The sequence below is a fragment of the Recurvomyces mirabilis genome, assembly GCF_035927965.1.
Source record: "Recurvomyces mirabilis strain CCFEE 5264 chromosome Unknown scaffold_26, whole genome shotgun sequence".
NCBI lineage: Eukaryota > Fungi > Ascomycota > Dothideomycetes > Mycosphaerellales > Teratosphaeriaceae > Recurvomyces > Recurvomyces mirabilis.
Genome location: NW_027041960.1, coordinates 198,304 through 213,779, shown reverse-complemented (window position 1 = coordinate 213,779; position 15,476 = coordinate 198,304). Strand labels below are relative to the sequence as shown.

Here is a 15,476-nt window from a genome sequence, read left to right as displayed (position 1 = left end):
ACCATGAGCCGCAATATTCATCGGCATTGGAGTTATGATACCGTTGCAAAACAATATCGTTCGATCAACGCCCTCAATGTCCAGGCTACCCTGGCCGTAACAAGCTGTAGAAGGAGAAAAAGACAAAAGATTGAGAAATCTCGTCCTTGTCGGCTCTAACGATCACCCTGTGGGTAGGCTCTGAATTGCACAGCATTGTATTTTCGCTGCCCACCACCAACTGCCAGGAATAAGGAAAGGGGGAGAGGGAAAGGAAAGGGGAGAAGGGAAAGAGGAGAAAGGGAAGAGAGGGGGACCTATGTACCTTAATGGTGTATTTTAACGACATTTCGGTCGATACCCAACCCGAACCGACCGCCGCTGCCACTGCCACTGCCACTGCCACTGCCACTGCAAGATAAAGAAACGAACTTACGTACCTATTGATGGTAGTTTAACGACTTTTCGGTCGATACAACAAGATGGGCCCGGGCTGGAGTCGAACCAGCATCGCCTCGAGAAAGATCGTAATGAATACAATAAGTCGAGACAGTTTACCCAACACTACCGGGCCGATAGTTTGGACGTGTTTGATGCTGGAGAATGTCAATTTGACCAACATATCCCTTGTTCTGGTTCCGCCGAAGATTTCCCTCGCAGGGCGGCGACGGCGGCGATGGAGATGATACATGTCAGAAAATTGGTTGCTGAAGATCAGACCGCCCATCTCAACAAGCTCATATGATTTTCATGGTCATTTATCGTGATCTGATCGATCTATAGCATTGCGAGGCTGGTGTTGTTTGTTTCTGATCCGCGTACCAAGAGCGTGAAACTTCAGCCCAAGGCCGCTCTCAAGAGAGGAGCAAGGACATCGTAAATCATGCAGATCTTTGCGGAGGATCAGATGAACCTTCTCAACAAGCTCGTATGACTTTTACTGTGTCTTGCCATGATATGAACAATTAGCAGTATTGCGAGGTTGGGTTCGAGCGAGCGCGTTATGATAGCGACGGCAAATCGAAATATCGACGGAACAGCCACTCACGTCCATGACATGGCAGATGTGACCGTTCGTGGAGTATCAGATAGGCACTACCATCGATCTCGAATGCTCCTTGCACTGTAGTAGCATGTCGTCGACAATCTGTAAGACTGCAAGGCTGTTGGTACTTGCCCCTGAGCCGCTCCTTCACAAAGTCGAAGCACGGGCTGGCCGTCAGTGATGGCCCTACCACACTTCATGCGATGCTCTTGCTTTTGCAACATGCTTGCCCTGCTTCGGAAGAGAATAAAGTGTGGTTCGATGCGATATACGAGTCGATCACAGCATATATTGCCCGTACAGCCTCCGCCGGGGCCTCGAGATGAAGCAGTAGCGAGTCTGACTTGATTTTCCGCCGCGCTCGAGACCGACTCACCGATCGCCGCGACGATAATAACGATCCGCGACCCACCGACCCCCTCAGCCTTGATTATGCCCCCCTACACGACAGCAGACCGCTCGAGATGCACTGTTGCGACACTTATACCATCCTCGACGACCGCCTCCCTTTCACCAATCCGCCGAGCAGCATTTGCCACACCGCCTTGCACCCGAGCATCTTTTACACAGCAGGGCGGTGGCATCGATATCAGGCTTTGAGAGCAAGAGCTGGGTACCACGAGGAAGACCGGAGAAGGAAGAGGAGGATTAATGAGGTCGAACACAACATCCATCCTCCTGCAAGGGACGCCAATCCCTTGCTTCGGCTTCATCGCGGCGATCTGTAGGACTGGCCTGACGGTGCTATCGAGCAAAGCAATGTCCATGCCTCTAGACTGCGTTGCTTCGACGCGCTACTCGACATCCGAAGCGCTTGGCCTCCACAGTTTTGACATCGCATCCACCTCCGATCAACCTGCTCAGAAGATCTTGTCCACCAGAAAAACGCCTCGCTCGACAGCGACGCGAAACACGAGAGAATCTAGACTGCCGCATCGTGCAGATACCCTCCACGGCCTGTGTAGTGTAAGCACCGCAGAACCCATGTCACACTCGAGTAGCCTCTGAAACAAGCCCATACAAGTCTCGCATGTCGGCAGCTTGTCAGGACGAAGGTCGAATCGATGATATGATGGCATGAGCTTGCGGAAATCACACCAACGACTTGCTCTAATGCTTGAGCCCGAAATTGTTGTTCGCCACAATAGCAAGGTCATGGCATAGGACATCGATTGCAGAGACACAAGCAATAGCCAGGACGATCATGATTTCGGTATGCAGTGTATGAGGGCTCAGCACGCTTGGCTACTCGGCAGGCCCACGACCGCTTGTGCACTATGCGTGCTACCAGTCGAATATAGGGTGATACAGCCTCTGCATTGGACTCCGGTTCTTGTTAGATGTCGAACTTGTGTCTAGAAGGACAGAGCTGGATACCGCGCAATGTGGCCCTCACACCAGTCCCCAGGGCCTCGTACCAGCTTCCCAGGACAGAAGTTCTTCAACAAGATATGGTGCCTGGTGCTGCATCCTGAAGGTCGTCCACTGCCGCAGACTGAGGTGCTAGAACAGAGAGCTGTCGACGACCAGAACATGCCCTGCTCGACAGAGCCAGCTACTTCCAACGACTCTAGATGACCGCGTCTGTGTATGCGTACGCCCATGTTGTTATCCGCATACGTAGCCTGACTCACGTAGGCACACATCTTTGTGACATAGTCGAAGAGCATTGTCCATACAAATTTCGTCGAGATTTGCGGGCTGGAGGCAAGCTGGAAGCACAATCCGGTCGACAATGGTGGACTTGCTCGCCATACGACACAGCACCTGTCTGCTCTGATACGGATAGCCACATAAGATCCTTTGGCAGCGACTGTCATGCACTATCCGGTATACTCATACCGAGAAGAGTTCGAGAGCAGTGCGTGAGGACAGCATGCAGTGAACAGTGGTAGGCGGACGGGTGGTCTTGTCGCCCTCGCAGTTTCGGCATCCTGTTCAACGTATATCCGGTCGATCTTTCACACAGTACGTAACAGCACCTTCCAAGGACCGTACGCTTGTAGACAGCCAATATAGCAACAGTAGCAAGTACATGACAAGATGCTGGACGACAGACGCCGTCTTCTCGAATCTCTGGCCTCTAACCGGCCTGCCCGGATATTGCTTGGCAAAAACAGGAAGTACTTGGTGGGGGAATGGGTTTCAATGTGGGCATCTTGATCCAATGGCCAGGCGCCACTTGGACTGCTCTGAAGAAGGTGAACAGTCAAGTGGAAGGGTTTCTAATTGTGATCCGGCGAGACTGACCGAGACCTGGCATACGGTATACCAGCGGGCTGAACAAGCTCTCCGCCATCAACATCTCAGGGGCTATCATAATTAATGGAGCTGGCACATGGTACCACCGTATCATGGTGGATGCAATTGGGTATGGGATGTGTGGCATTGCTTGATGCTATATCTTACCCTGCTGCCGCCGCCATGTCGCTGGCATATGCCCCGGTGCCATCCAGTATCCTGCCGCCGCCATGGGGATGCGGTCTTGCTCGTCCTGTCTCCACCCTTCGTTGTCGTCGTCGCCACCACCTCGTCTCACAGTCATCCTCCACGTCCCAGCAAACATCACCTTCCTCAGTACTGGCAGCATCAGCCTACTCAATCGTCCCACGTGCTCTATCTTCACCACGAACTCGAACTCGTTGCCGAAGCAAAAGGCTCTTCCTGCCTCCTTGCGGAGTTGCTTGTTGACCTGCAGGAGGTCTGGTATCATGGACGGTCCATATGTTTGGACCTTGATGATCTGGTCGGCGAGGAGGACGTGCTCGTAGATGCGGTTGCGGAGCTCGGCGGGTAGGGAGAAGCGTCCAGTGGTAGTGGCCATGTTGGCGCCGTGTTGCGTTGATTGGCGCTGCGGTGATCTTGTTGTGTGCTTGCGGGGTTTCGCGAGATGGTGCTTGCTGCTGCTGAGGTCATGCGTCAGTGTCACAGAACGGCGACAGGGCTACTGCGATAGCATATGGGGTGGCGGTGAGGTCGACAGCGATACCTAACAGGAGGTCGCTGCGCCGTCGCCACGCTGGTGCATTCAAGAGGAAAAGTGCACGCCCGCCGTCTCGAGATGCGAAAGGAAATGAGGCACAGAGGGCTCACACGTCGAGCTCTCCAGCTCTATCACAAACCTTGGTATGCTTGTGGTGATGTATGTCCCTGTAGTAACTTGATATTGCTGTGCTATAGCAGGGAATGAGACGATGTGGCTCGCTGACAGGTCATAGGTATTTGCTTGCTGGCATACATACAGCCCGCTGAGCCCAAAGCGCCAGGAGTCGACCCGGAGGTGCCTTCCCAGGACCCCTCAACTCCGCCGTTCCAGAATGGAGAGGCTACATCTACTTTACCGCAACTCTCCTTTCTTCCTCATTCTCTCTCTTCTTTCGAGAAACGACAAAATGGCGGATGGTAAGTCATATCCCCTGAGCCCCTTTCCCACAAGCATTGCCCATTATCATACCACTGGAGGCCTACACGCTTGCCTCCCGGACCACAGCCTCAGCGAGACGAAAGCAATGCCAGCGACGACGATCTACCCCTTGCTACAGGTGGCGAGACACGCCTTTATTTCTATCCATTTGAGGGCATCTACGCTTTTCCGTCACTCAACGAACAGACAAAGACACCACACATCGTCGATCCAGTTCACCAAGCACCTCATCTCCTTTCCTTGTTTCGTCCCCAGGGCAACTTGCGGGATCAGACTAGGATTCTGCATCACATCTACAGCCTCTCATCGTACCTTCCTCACTTTCACTTCAAGAGGGAACTGCGGGAGCTAGTAGCACTGACCAGCCACAACAAAACAGAAAATCCTGCCTCGGAGAACCCTGAGAGAGTATTCTTCACATTCGACCTCGACAACCCCGACAACCCCTTCGTTACACATCACATTGAAAATAGACTGCCGTCACCGCCGCCAGATCCACCATCGGCTTCAACAGAGTCACCATCGTCATCAGAGCCTCTCTCATCTCCATCAGAGCCGCCCTCATCTCCGTCAGAGCCTCCCTCATCTCCGTCAGAGCCTCACTCATCACCATCAGAGCCGCCGTCTCCTGCACCAAACATGGATCCAGAAGTCGCTCGCATGATGGCTGATCTTGGCGTTGAGCGCCGTGACTACGTCTCTGCTCCTGAGTTTGACAGGGGCCAGACCATGCACGAGAACCCTACCATCGCACAGGAGTACGAAGCACGCCGTGACCGTATCATTAACAATGCTCCTGAAGAGAATGAGGAAGCGAAATTTCTGCGTAATTGGAACAGTGAGTACTCACTCCCTCACTTCGAGCTGGTACTTCAGCTGATTGCAGACAGACCGTGCATTGTTCGAGCGTGATGAGCTCGCCGAGAATCTCCAAGACCGCTACAGTGGACAGGCCCATCGTGAAGCACTCAAGGCCGCGGTCGCCAACGGCAGATACGAGCACGTGGATGATGAGCGCCGCCCTCGCAGATACGTCACATCCAACGCACCAAACCACAACAGCTTTTCGAGTGACTTCGAGCCTCGCTCGTTCGCTAACAGCAATCACGCTGGCAAGAGTGGTGGACACGATGGCATGCGTGGGCGCTCCGCCATGAAGACCGCACCCAACCCCATTTGTGCCCCATCTCCACGTGCGCAAGGCCGCCTACGCTTCATTCACGGTCAGCGTGTTGACGTTGCCACTATGAACGGCACCGCTGGTGCTCTTCCGCCCGCACCCAAGGCACCTGCCGCTGCACGCACCCTCAGCAATGCCACAAGCACGGCTACACGCAGTCTTCCTGCCGTCCTCACTGCATCTACAGTTCCGCAGCCCGCTCTCACCTTCACCGAGGAGATCGCTCTAACGGCCAAGAAGCATCGCGCCGACTGGTACGCCTTCAATCCTGGAACGGAAAGCGATGACTACTACAAGAAGAATCCTGACGAGAAAGCCCTACTCCGTGCAGCCTACATCCAGTGCATTAAGGACGCTCTCATCGCTGCCAAAATTCCAGACAGCGACGCTGCTGCCGTCGTGCGTGGTAAGAGCGAGAAGCGTGCCTGGATGCTGAAGGAAGCTGTCAAAGCTAAGGCTTGGATCGAGAACAACCAGGTGGCGGAGGCCAATGAGTATTACACTGCTCACCCACAGAAGATCGACTTCTACAAGGCTGCCAAGGTCAATTTCAAGCCGAAGGTCAACGATACCACTGCTGCACAGGTCGAGGCACTCGGCGATGCTTTGAAGTCGACCACGCTCAATACAGCCGCGACTATGTCGTCTTCCGCTGTCCAGGCTCTCGTCTTGGAGGACGTCAACATCAATAGCGTGGCTCAGAAGGATGCTACCACCGTCCCTGCTTCAAAGCCCGCCGTGGCTAATAATGCTGCTTCCTTGGCTGGGCCATGCGTCCCTCCTACTGGCGGTACTGGCACTCTCGTAGCGAAGCCGACCTCTCCAAGTCGCGTCATTCTTTCTGCAGTCTCAAAGAAGGCTGCCAGTGGACACCTCGTCACCACGAAGCCCGCCATCATCGAGCACGGGACAGCTAATGATGGCTTTGTCGAGACCTCCAATGGCGTGAAGGACTCAACTACTGCTCCAACTACCATCGGTGGCGTCATCCTGGGCACCTTCCCAGGTGACCGCCCCGCTCTTACCATCGCCGCCGCTAGTCCTCCAACCCAGCAAAAGGAGAACAATGGGGGCGTGCTCGGCTATCTCAACGCCTGCATCCGCGATGCCCTCGGCAATCTAATGAGCAAGCACACTTGGCCGATCAATAACCAAGACAATATGGACGTCAACGCTGTCGCCTCTCCCCAGGGTCTCAACCCACGTAATATCATCTCGTCCATGGAGAGTCTGGCCGAGAACTTGCGCAAGATCAGTGCCAATGCCAACGCGCAGGCCTCTGCTGACGCTGCCAAGGCGGCCTCTGAGAGTATCGAGGGGTTCAAGGATGGTGGGAAGACTGGGTACCAGGGGTTTGAGGCTGAGATCATGAACAAGGAGAGTGACTATGGTGTCCCTTACGGCTTGCAACGTGTGATGGAGATCATGCCTGATGAGGATGGACTTTTTGACGAGTGAATTGATGACCTGATATGGCTGTGAAGGAGATACAGCGGGAGGGATTCTTGGATCGCCTATGTGACGTGTGTCGCCGCCGAGATGCTATCAAAGTTGCTCCTACGCAATCTGTTGGTACAATTGCTAGTACGCAAGATGTACCTACAATGAAGAATGAAATTGCATGTCATAAGCCCTTGTCTCAGTGCTTCCTTTTGTTTACATTTCCGCTGCCTCATGGCATTGCCGTGCCGTCCTAGAGACCACTCGGAAGGCCGTGCCGTGTCAGTGTCGTGGACCTTGGTTGACGCTCGCTTGTCTCATCTCGTACACCTCACGAAGGTCCGTAAACTTCCAAACATCCACCCGGGCGGCATCATCTACTAAGATCACTTAACCCGAAGATATCGCCTGTTGCTTTCTGCAAGCTGTGCGCTACGGTGGCAGTTGCATCGTTGTCGAACTTCTCGTGTCCGCAGGAATACGGCACGAGAGATTTCCCTGTAGTGTTTGGCCGTCGAGTGCGGTCTTCAGACATACTCTACAAAGTGCGAGATGAGCTGTCTCAAGTCAACGATGACAATTGTGCTCCTATTCTGCCCGAGAGGTAGCATGCAGCACTCTCGCACACACGCGCTCTCTCTATTCGCTACAAATCCCTGTGGAGCCTTCGCTGTCGCCGCACTACTAAACTTACCTCTCATCAAAGTGCGTCGCACCAGCAATCTACTTGTACGACCCAAGTGCCTTCTTGAATGCATCCTGCCCAGCCCAAGACGAGACTCCTGGCTCTCCAGAAACTCACGCTTATGCGTAGTCTCTTCTGCTTCACCAGCCAGATAGCCGACTTCCTGGTCCGACATATCATTGATCATGAGAGGCGAGAGAGTGTCTTCGGGAAGCTCAGCGAGGAGGTGGCGCTCGACGACTTGCTTGGTGGTGTTCGCGATGAAGATCTTGACTTCGTCCTATGAAGTGTGTCAGTAATTTCAATGCTATAGGCGGGAGGTGAGAAAGACGACATACCTTATAGTACGCCAGCTGACTGTCCAGCGCATCCTCCGCCGCACTCTGATTCATGTTCGGATCCATGAGCTCTTTGTGCCGTTCTGCAGCACCTCGGGATTGACGCACGCATTCTGCTCGCCGCCAGCGCCGAAGGGCATCGCCACCTTGGCACGATCCATAAGTGCCTTGAATCTGGATGTCGTCTTGCGTGTTCTAGCCTCCTGGACAGTAGCAGTGTACCTAGTATCATACGTGCTGGGCATAACCTGCTTATCAACGATAATCGTGCCGAGCTCCTGTATCGCACTGTCGAGGCGCTCCTTCAAAGCAGCATCGAGCTTGAGCTGCTTGAGAAGACGAGCGATCTCCTCGATGACGACCTTGTCCATAGCAGCGTAGACGAATGTGCGGCACAGAACATGGATCCGGTTGATATGTGCCATGGCCAACTCCTCCCAATGCTTGGATTGCCCCGAACAGCTGAGACATCAGAAGCGGGTTGAAGTTGCCTGGCAGCTCTCGACCACGAGTACGGACGAGAAGCTCCTTGACCCACTCCACGGTGTCCTTGCGGGACATTGAACGCTGTAGAGACTTTGCTTCGGCATATTCGTCCATGAGGTCTGGCTCCCTCTCATCCATAGTGTTTGGGCCAGAAGTGCCATCGCTTGATTGAACACGGAACTTGTGACCCCCCTGACGCATTTGCCCAGCGAATTGCAGGTTGAGATGTGGTACTGCTGCACGAAGACGACGCATATTGCCGGCGTCTTCGAAGCCTTTGGTCGTGTCAATGGAGCCGAAGAAGGGAAGAGCGTAATGACCCTCAGCTGCGCCATTGACTGTGGCTTGGTACTCCGTGGTGACGGCCATGAGGAAGCGCTTCTGCTCGGTAGCAGTAGAGCGCTTGAGGCCAAGATGCTGCAAGCCAGCCAGAGTCTGCTCGTACTTGCTGCTGAGATCGGTCTGGAGCTGCGGTAGTTCCTTCTTCAGGTGGCGATAGAGGAGTTGGGCGAGGCGCGTGCGCAGAGTAGTGATACCTTTGTTGTGTGCGGCGAGGTCACGGTACTTACCCTTGGCAAAGAATGCTTCTTCCGCCTTGTTACGCTGCTCTAACGAGCTGTCCATCTCATCCTCAGACCTGGTGTTGTCAGCAGACCGCATATAATATCACCATCACGAGACTGACCTCTTCTCCAGCATGTGCCAGCCGAGCTCAAAGTATATGTTCTTGTTCTGCGCGAGATTGACCCACAAGCTCTCGCTTGCAGCTGTCTTCAGGTAATCGGGCTTGGTAATGATGCCTAAAGTACGCTGACCTTCCTTGTCGACTTTCTGGCATTTCGTGATGATACCCTGGTTGGCGAAGTCGCTGTGAGTAGAAGTCAGATCCATCGTGCATATAAGTGGTGTAGCAGTAGCTGTCACTTAATTCTTGGCCGTCACGACTGCAAGAATGATCGTGCGGCTCTCGGAGACGTAATCATTAACCAGATCGTGGATGAGCGTGACGTCTTCAGCAGTCTGCTCATTGTTGGCGGACATGATTGAGCCAGGCAAGTCGACCAGCGTAAGCTGGAGACGGTTTGGTCCCGCGATCTCGATGCTAAGCACATCCCGGATGAAGGCTTTGGTGCCACGTCCTGTACCCGAGCCATCATTCAGACCCATGAGCTCAGTACATTCCTCAATCAGGTCCGGTAGATCATCGAAGTCGCTGATGGTCTTGGTGAAAGCCTCAAGCTTGACAATCTCCTTCTCCGTACGAGTCTTGTCTGGGATGATCTTGGTCTTGATTGAGTCCTTTGAGTCACGTCTCATCGCAATCTCAGTGGCGAACTACAAAGTATGGAATTAGCATAGCGCCAAGACCTAGAGGCAAGGAGACCCACCCTGGTACACAAATTCTCCTTCCTCGGAAACGGCACCTCAGTGATAGCTTCGAGCACTGAGCTCTTGCCAGAAGACTGGTCACCACAAACCACAATCTGTGGGAGCTGCAGAATGGTACCGAGTCCACATGTGCGAGGATTATCAACGACGTCCAAGACCTGGCGGTAGTCGCTGCTTTGGAGCTGGTCGAGCGAGGCTGTCAACAGACCTTCGCCGCCGCCATTGATGTCCTTAGTCTCGGTCCCGTCGTTGCTCATGTCGGCAGCGATCGTGTGGGCTTGCAATAGTGACACGAAAAGGAGTGTGCGCGAATGTGATGAAGCAGGAATCAAAAGAAAGATGTTTCGTTGAAGGTATGTCGAAGAGTGTCACGAAAGTGTCAATGGAACGGTACTCCCAAGAAAGATGTTGAGTGTATTGTACTTCGAGCCCGCGCAACGGAAGTGTAAGTGAAGCTTACAAACAGAGTGAGCGGCATCGTCGCACCTTCCGTTTTCTCTTGCTGCATTGACCTGCAAGATGATCCGAGCTTGTGTTGCATCTTGTAGAGCAAGACCAGGCCCTGGTTGTAGGAAGAAGAGGGATGGTGGCTACTACGAACATGTGTCCTTTCGATAAATCTACATGACTACATTGATGGGGTCGTGCTTTTGTGTATCAGCTTGTAGTCTCTTCATGCACCGCCATTAGCCCCCTTATACCCAACCTCCGTCAACCCGTCCTTCAGCGCCTTCAGCGCCCGATCAATATCATCCCTCTTCGGATCCGTAACACTGACACCCATATGTCCAAACCTCACATACTTGGTCGCAATCTCCTTATGCAGCCCACCAGCAAAAATGACACCCTTCTTCATCAGCGTAGGCAAGATCTCTGGAGGTGTCATGCCCTCTGGAAGGTAGATGGCAGTCATGCCATTAGCCTGGTTCTCGGGCTTGGAAGCCAGTTGTTTCAGTCCGAGATCCGCAATGGCTTTCTTGACTTTCTGGGAGGCTTCGCGGTGGATCTTGAAACGCTCTTCGAGCGGCTTTGACAGAATTTGCGAGAGTGAGGTGTGCAGAGCGTGGATGAGTTGAGGCGAAGGAGTGGCGAAGTATGAAGGCTTCTTGGCCTCATAATTCTGCATGATGGGCATCCAATTTTTCCAGCTCGCAAAGTACGTCGCTGGCGGTGTCTTTCTCGCCTTGAAACGCTCGATTGCACGGCCGGAAGTCATGACGATGGATAGACCGGCGGGACAACCGATGGCTTTCTGAGAGGCGGTGATGACGCAGTCGATACCCCAGTCATCGAAACGGATCTCTTCGCAGCCGACGGAGCAGACGCCATCGACGACTATGTGCGTATCTGGCGATACGCGTTGGACGAGCTTGGTGATGCCCTCGATTTCGCTGAGGACGCCGGTGGAGGTATCGGTGTGGGTAATGGTTATGAGCTTGTAGTTCTTCTCCTTTAGCGCCTTTTCTACTTCGTCTTGTTGCGGTCGGTCACCGATGGGTGCTTTCAGTTGTGTGACTTTTACTCCGTAGGCTTCGAAACAGTCTGCGAAGCTGTCGGCGAAGTAGCCTGTGTGGAGGACTAGCACTTCGTCACCTGGTTCGACCATGTTGGCCGCTACCTGGTCCCAGCCCAACGTGCCCGAGCCAGAAATGACGAAAGGTTGGCTCTTCGGGTCTGTCGTCTGGAAGAGTTTCCGTAGCATACTCAGTGTGTCGCCAAAGAGGTTCACGAAAGGCATGCCAACGTGGCTCTCCGAGTAGTGGCTCATAGCCTGAAGGACCTCATCATCGAACTCGATCGGGCCTGGAATCAGCAACGCTGGGTGAGGAGCCTGGTTCGACATCTTGATAGCAGCAGGCTTGTCTCTCTTTCCCTCTTCTCCTAACGAAACTTCTCGTGTCTCTGAAAACGATCTCGTCTGTTGTTGCTGGAGCGGATTCTGCGTAGCCTTTTGTATGGGAGTCCAGTCGAGGTCGTCGTTGGGACTGCTGTCGCGTTCGATGGAAAAGGGCGTGTTCAAGGGGACGTGGGCATTGGTGTTGAGGTGTCTCGAGATGAGACTCAAGCGATCTCGGGGAGCCAGCTTGACGATGGGAGACAGACCTCGACGTGGGGTCCGCAGTAGCCGTCGTAGTATCTGCGGGGCAGCCAGGTTGATCGATGACGTGGGAGATGTGCTGGTCTAGAAGTGTTATGCTTTGTGTCCGAATGTAATTCTCGAGCGTGTGCTAGCAGAGAATTGATCTTGGTAGGCAGGAGATTGAAATGGAAGAGCGATGGCGGAGATGCCGTCTGGATCAATTGTCATACATAAAGTGGCCCAAGCACCCCTGAAAAATAAAAAGCCAATGGGCTTGTGGAGATGGCGAGTCAACTGCTATGTATACCTACAATTGCAGGCTGACTCGCACGGAATCTGAGTGTCGACGAGTGGTGGTCTCGTCACAGTAATATGGACTCCCTATCCCACAGACTCGCCTCGCGGCATCATGTCTGACTGTACCTTGTTTGATGCGACTTTCAGCCCAGATGAAGCATTTATCCACATGCGCTAGGGACGGTCGTATCCGCAGAGCCTCGATAGAGCTATCTCGTGCCTACCGTTCCCGCATCTATCTCATGACTGACTGATTGCCAGGCCCAGAATTGTGTTTTCACAGCATACACAATGACCTCAAGATTAGTACTGGTCCTCGGCGACCTGTTCATACCCGACCGCGCAATCGTATGCTCACTTCCAGCCCAAAATGACCGCCGACCAGGCTGACGGCTGGGCTAGGACATACCAGCAAAGGTACACTTACCACAAATAACCACTACCACATGAACCGGACACCGCTGATGTGCTGTTGCAATAGTTCAAAAAACTCCTCACACCCGGCAAGATCGGCCAAATCCTGTGCTTGGGCAACCTCACCTCCCCCTCCGCCTACAACTTCCTCAAACAACTCGCACCCGACCTCCAGCTCGTCAAAGGCGACTTCGATATCCCCTTGAGCGCAGCAATACCGCAATCACAACAGAATGTCATGGGCGGTGCGGCACCGGAAAGCACGGGCTTTCCCATTCCAACCGCGTTGAGTAAGGTAGTCACACACGGCAGTCTACGAATAGGCTTCACCCACGGCGACTCAATCATCCCGCCCGGTGACCCAGATGCTTTGCTGATAGCAGCGCGACAAATGGACGTCGATGTGCTCTGTTGGGGCGGCACATGCAAGTTCGAGGCTTATGAGATGGAGGGCAAGTTCTTCATCAACCCTGGCTCTGCTACAGGAGCTGTGAGCTGGAACGATGAGACGATGGGGTCGGAAGAAAATGAGGAGGGTAATACGCCCAGTTTTGTGCTTATGGATGTGCAGGGTGATGTGTTGGTGTTGTATGTCTATCAGTTGAGGAAAGAGGAGAAGGGCCAGGAGACGGTCGGAGTGGAGAAGGTGTCGTTCAGGAAGGGTGCTACTGGTGCTGCTTGAGTATATCTAATACTATCGAAAGCTCAGGTATCCGACATAGGCTCGACTGTGCGTACTGCTTTATGCCCAACGGACAAAGGTGATTCGATGGACGGTAAGTCCATGGACATCTCAGGAATCTCAACATGGAATTCCGTGTGACTGTAACTTCTGCTCCTTCATAAGATCTACTCGTACCCACAGTGTCGAGCACTTTCCTCATTCTGTTAACATGATGTGGATGTAAGAGCTCCGTGTAACCGTTAAATCCGGCTATGACGTCCGCAGCTCCATCAATATCCTATGTCACTTCGAAGGACATCAAAAAGGCACAACGCCTCAGAAGAGTAAAACTTCGATCATATCGACTTGTACCACTAGCTCTACAGATAAGCACACAAAATGCAGAAAGCACAAGAAGTTCTCGGCAAGGTGACGGGAGGGTTCACAGGGCCAAAATTGCCTACTGCTAAGTTGGGAAAGAATGGTAAGTAGACGATACACTACCAACAGCATGAAGTCAAACATGTCTGATCTTTTATTCTGCAGGTCCGGAGATCACGCGTCTAGGCTATGGCACGATGGGTTTGGTAAAGTTGTCCAAAGGAAGCACAGCCTCTGGATCATTGACTGACACAGATCAATAGAGTGCCTTCTATGGCAAGCCAAAGCCTGACGAGGAGCGTTTCAAGGTGCTCGACCGTTGTTATGAGGCTGGAGAACTCAACTGGGACAGCACCGGTATGTTCGATATACCATTTACTCTGTTTCGCCACATCTGACTTTTCTGCTTCAGATATGTACATGGATAGCGAGGATCTACTGGGCAAATGGTTCAAGGCCAACCCCGGCAAACGCGAGCACATCTTCTTAGCGACCAAGTTCGCCAACAAGATGGATGCCGATGGCAATCGCTCAGTCGACACTACACCCGAGTACTGCCGCTCCGCCTGTGAGAAGTCGCTCAAGCGTCTCGGTCTGCCGTACATCGATCTATATTATGCCCATCGTCTAGACCGCGTAACGCCGGTGGAGAAGACGGTCGAGGAGATGAAGAAGTTGAAGCAAGAAGGCAAGATCAAGTACCTGGGTCTGTCCGAATGCAGCTCCGAGTCCTTAAGACGTGCGTGCAAGGTCGAGCATATCGATGCTGTGCAGATCGAGTACTCGCCCTTCTCGCTCGATATTGAGAGTGAGCAGATTGGGTTGATGAAGACTTGTCGCGAGCTTGGAGTGGCTATCGTTGCTTATAGTCCTATTGGTCAGTGTATCCCTCCTGCGGTCTTATTAAAAGCTAACGACACTTGCTAGGTCGTGGTATGCTCGGTGGCCAGATCCGCAGCCCATCCGATTTCGAAGAGGGTGATTTCCGCAAGTTCGCGCCACGCTTCTCGCAGGAGAACTTCCCAAAGAATTTGAAGTTGGTCGATCACATCAATGAGATCGCCAAGAAGAAGGATGCTACGGCCAGCCAGCTGACATTGGCTTGGCTTCTTGCTCAGGTAAGTCTCTGGTCAGCGGTCACTCCGATGAAATCTGAGCTAACGGCATGACTTAGGGCGACGATGTCTTTCCTATTCCCGGCACCACAAATCTGGGGCGTCTGGACGAGAATATTGGCTCGCTGAAGATCCATTTGTCGAAGGAGGAGGAGCAAGAGATTCGCAAGGCCTGCGAGGAAGCTGAGGTCCACGGCGGCCGATATGCTGAGGCTATGGCGGCGACGCTATTCGCGGATACGCCGCCATTGTAGAGAGTTTGATCCGTGGAGATTGATAGCCCATTGCGAATCGCTATCTTTCCGCCTGAAGCTGAGTCTTGTCCACAGCACTGTTGCACTGTACGAATATGCAGGATATTCTAGGAGTTGAATGACGTTCAGCATAGGGCTGGCACTACATGTCTCAGCCCTATGCTGACTAGGCACATGGAATCATCTCCGCGTGCTGCATGCAGACGCTGCTCCAGCGCTCATGGGACGCCTGAAAACTTCTCGCACAAATGCATTTCGCGGAGTGCTCGTTCGGAGTACAGTATTGTGGCTATGTCGCAAGGCAT

At 53.2% G+C, this 15,476-nt stretch overlaps 8 protein-coding genes across 8 annotated transcripts; 3 read left to right on the top strand and 5 right to left on the bottom strand.

The window, feature by feature from the left end:
• Positions 1-3,422: 3,422 nt before the first annotated feature.
• On the bottom strand, positions 3,423-3,848 carry LTS14_008582 (uncharacterized protein; the record flags this gene model as incomplete). Its single annotated transcript, XM_064841270.1, has 1 exon — positions 3,423-3,848. The coding sequence occupies one exon, from the start codon at positions 3,846-3,848 to the stop codon at positions 3,423-3,425; it is 426 nt and encodes a 141-aa protein (XP_064691134.1).
• A 1,239-nt stretch (positions 3,849-5,087) lies between these two features.
• Positions 5,088-7,086, top strand: LTS14_008581 (uncharacterized protein; the record flags this gene model as incomplete). Its single annotated transcript, XM_064841269.1, has 2 exons — positions 5,088-5,286; positions 5,339-7,086. The coding sequence occupies 2 exons, from the start codon at positions 5,088-5,090 to the stop codon at positions 7,084-7,086; spliced, it is 1,947 nt and encodes a 648-aa protein (XP_064691133.1).
• Positions 7,087-7,791: 705 nt separating this feature from the next.
• Positions 7,792-8,145, bottom strand: LTS14_008580 (uncharacterized protein; the record flags this gene model as incomplete). The annotated part of the gene is made up of 3 exons (XM_064841268.1): positions 7,792-7,850; positions 7,871-8,033; positions 8,092-8,145. The coding sequence occupies 3 exons, from the start codon at positions 8,143-8,145 to the stop codon at positions 7,792-7,794; spliced, it is 276 nt and encodes a 91-aa protein (XP_064691132.1).
• A 201-nt stretch (positions 8,146-8,346) lies between these two features.
• LTS14_008579 (uncharacterized protein) lies at positions 8,347-9,468 on the bottom strand (the record flags this gene model as incomplete). The annotated part of the gene is made up of 2 exons (XM_064841267.1): positions 8,347-9,214; positions 9,263-9,468. 2 exons carry the CDS (start codon positions 9,466-9,468, stop codon positions 8,347-8,349), a joined length of 1,074 nt encoding a protein of 357 aa, XP_064691131.1.
• Positions 9,469-9,501: 33 nt separating this feature from the next.
• Positions 9,502-10,223, bottom strand: LTS14_008578 (uncharacterized protein; the record flags this gene model as incomplete). The annotated part of the gene is made up of 2 exons (XM_064841266.1): positions 9,502-9,912; positions 9,966-10,223. 2 exons carry the CDS (start codon positions 10,221-10,223, stop codon positions 9,502-9,504), a joined length of 669 nt encoding a protein of 222 aa, XP_064691130.1.
• A 416-nt stretch (positions 10,224-10,639) lies between these two features.
• LTS14_008577 (uncharacterized protein) lies at positions 10,640-12,514 on the bottom strand (the record flags this gene model as incomplete). Its single annotated transcript, XM_064841265.1, has 2 exons — positions 10,640-12,148; positions 12,470-12,514. 2 exons carry the CDS (start codon positions 12,512-12,514, stop codon positions 10,640-10,642), a joined length of 1,554 nt encoding a protein of 517 aa, XP_064691129.1.
• A 120-nt stretch (positions 12,515-12,634) lies between these two features.
• On the top strand, positions 12,635-13,439 carry vps29 (Vacuolar protein sorting-associated protein 29; the record flags this gene model as incomplete). The annotated part of the gene is made up of 3 exons (XM_064841264.1): positions 12,635-12,691; positions 12,746-12,760; positions 12,825-13,439. 3 exons carry the CDS (start codon positions 12,635-12,637, stop codon positions 13,437-13,439), a joined length of 687 nt encoding a protein of 228 aa, XP_064691128.1.
• A 381-nt stretch (positions 13,440-13,820) lies between these two features.
• Positions 13,821-15,171, top strand: LTS14_008575 (uncharacterized protein; the record flags this gene model as incomplete). Its single annotated transcript, XM_064841263.1, has 6 exons — positions 13,821-13,905; positions 13,968-14,008; positions 14,066-14,159; positions 14,215-14,679; positions 14,730-14,920; positions 14,977-15,171. The coding sequence occupies 6 exons, from the start codon at positions 13,821-13,823 to the stop codon at positions 15,169-15,171; spliced, it is 1,071 nt and encodes a 356-aa protein (XP_064691127.1).
• Between the last annotated feature and the right edge of the window lie 305 nt (positions 15,172-15,476).